Source organism: Cebus imitator, unplaced genomic scaffold (genome assembly GCF_001604975.1).
Source record: "Cebus imitator isolate Cc_AM_T3 unplaced genomic scaffold, Cebus_imitator-1.0 Scaffold96, whole genome shotgun sequence".
NCBI classification, from domain to species: domain Eukaryota; kingdom Metazoa; phylum Chordata; class Mammalia; order Primates; family Cebidae; genus Cebus; species Cebus imitator.
Window position 1 is genome coordinate 2,223,716 of NW_016107411.1, and position 2,370 is coordinate 2,226,085.

General features: G+C 45.2%; 1 protein-coding gene across 1 annotated transcript in view; it reads right to left on the reverse strand.

The window, feature by feature from the left end:
- Window positions 1-2,370, reverse strand: part of SMARCC2 (SWI/SNF related, matrix associated, actin dependent regulator of chromatin subfamily c member 2) — a 27,911-nt gene that overhangs the window by 20,937 nt on the left and 4,604 nt on the right. Inside the window, exons 3-6 of the mRNA XM_017536302.2 lie at window positions 1,381-1,536; window positions 1,195-1,287; window positions 524-593; window positions 214-283 (exon numbers count right to left, since the gene is read on the reverse strand). Coding sequence (XP_017391791.2) covers window positions 214-283; window positions 524-593; window positions 1,195-1,287; window positions 1,381-1,536 — 389 coding nt within the window. The remainder of the gene's footprint in view (window positions 1-213; window positions 284-523; window positions 594-1,194; window positions 1,288-1,380; window positions 1,537-2,370) is intronic.

Sequence of the window (2,370 nt, forward strand, 5' to 3'; positions counted from 1 at the left end):
AAAAAAAAAAAAAAGCCTCAATCCTTTTAGGCTAAGCCTTGTCCAAGAAGTCCAAACCTCCCGCAAGACAGAGGTTCATTTAATAGGTGACAGGAGAACCAATTAAGTGACCTAAAAATAACTCTGAAAGAGTGGCTTCTTGCTCTGCTAGATGTTCTAGGGCTTCTGGGTCTGGCTCTTATACTTAAACCTGCCCCAGGAACCCATCCTCACCTGTCAGGATAGTAGCCCCAGTGCAGAAGAACCTGCTTATCCCTCTTCATGACTGGTCGTACCCATTCCTCTGGGGATAGAGGCAGAGAAGGGAGAGAGATAAGCTAAAGAGGGACACAGAAAAATACTATACATAAGCCCTAACTAAAGTGCTCTCCTGTTGTAGCAGGGGACTTGGTAACAGGAACTTAAGGAGGTAGGAGGATTCAAGATTGAAAGAAGAAGAGCCTAGATACTGAATAGTGATCTTAGTCCTCTGCCTCCTACTCTAAGCCATCCATTTGAATAGCCAGAAAAAACCAGGTCTCACCTTCTTCTAGATTTCCCGGGACAGGATACACAACATGGGAGGCATTGTTCTTATCCTCAGTGACTGTTCCCTGGATGGTACAAGGAGAAGCAGGTAAATTATGGTCCCCTCTGAATTACTCAAAAGTTTAGTCACAGAGCTGCCTTCCTAATCATATTTTGCTTTGAATGATATTAAAGTTAGTTTGCATTCTCTAAGCACATGCCAGCTAAGTGGCAGAGGGAAATAGCTGGAATTGTGCTAATAATGCAGAAAAGTGAAAGAATTAAAAATTGTTACAAACAATCCTCTGAACAGACAATCTACACATGGGGAATTTAAAGTCAACTGTATGTCACTATCAGTGACATCTGTTCATTATTATAAAGTTCCAAAGAGCAGGAATTTCATTTATCTGAAATCAAGCAATCTCTAGCTCAGTGGAAGTGGATACTATTTTCCCCTAGGCCAACATAGTCTCTAGGAATAGTAATGCAAATCTGTCAGGACTGACAAATGGGAGAAGCAGACAGAAAAAGATGTACTCAAGGCTTTAACTCTACTCTTTTTCCAAGTAGATAGAGCCACCTCTGAAGTAGAAAATATGGTAATGTAGGGCTGCTGCTTGGTATGGAAAACATCAGGAAAAGAGTCATGGAGTTTCTAAAAGCTTTCCTGACCAGACCATTTACCTGGTGTCTCTTGATAATGTCCTTTAATTTCCCTAGTAGTTTGGGCTCAATTTCTGGGCACAGAAAAATGTTAGGTCGAGACAAGCAATTATTCTGTGGAGAGAAGAAACAGAATAAGACTATAGGAAAGGAGTGCTTCAGATTCTCACTGAGGGAAGAGACATAAATAGGGGATATGCCTATTACCTGCACCAAGGACTTCTCAATGGTCATAAACATTTCCACATTGCGGTCCATGCGTGATGGATTCTGGAAATCGTAACGCCGCCTTGTGAAGAGGCAATAATCTAGTGAGTGGTATAGCTCCGGTGTGCAGATGAGGTGAAGGCATGGTGCGATCTCGGCTCACTGCAACCTCCGCCTCTCAGGTTCAAGTGATTCTCTTGCCTCAGCCTCCCTATTCCTTAGGATTACAGCCACACGCCACTACGCCCAACTAATTTTTGTATTTTTAGTAGAGACCAGGTTTCACCATGTTGGCCAGAACGGTCTCGATCTCCACCTTGTGATCCGCCTGTCTTGACCTCCCAAAGTGCTGGGATTACAGGTGTGAACCACGGCGCCTGGCCTTTTTTTTTTTGAGATGGAGTCTTGCTCTGTAGCCTAGGCTGGAGTGCAGTGGTGGGATCTCAGCTCACTGCAACCTCCGCCTCCCGAGTCCCGGTTCAAGCAATTCTCCTACTTCAGCCTCCCAAGTAGCTGGGATTATAGGCACGAGCCATCATGCCCAGCCAATTTTTGTATTTTTTAGTAGAGATGGGTTTTCACCATGTTGGCCAGTCTGGTTTTTAACTCCTGGCCTCGTAATCCACCCGCCCTGGCCTCCCAAAAAGGTGGGATTACAGGCGTGAGCTACCACGCCCAGCGTTTTTTTTCTTCTTTTAAGGAGTCTCGCTCTGTTGCCCAGGCTGGAGTGCACTGGTGAGATCTCGGCTTGCTGCAATCTCTGCCTCCCATGTATAAGCCATTCTCCTGCCTCAGCCTCCCAAGTAGCCCGGGTGACCCTCACAGGCCACCACACCTGGCTTTTAGTAGACAGAGGGTTTCATCATGTTGGCCAGGTTTATCTTGGACTCCTGACCTCAAGTGATCTGTCCACCTCAGCCTCCCAAAGTGCTAGGATTACAGGTGGGAGATACTGTGCCCAGCTATGACTTCTTTTTTTTTTTTTTTTTT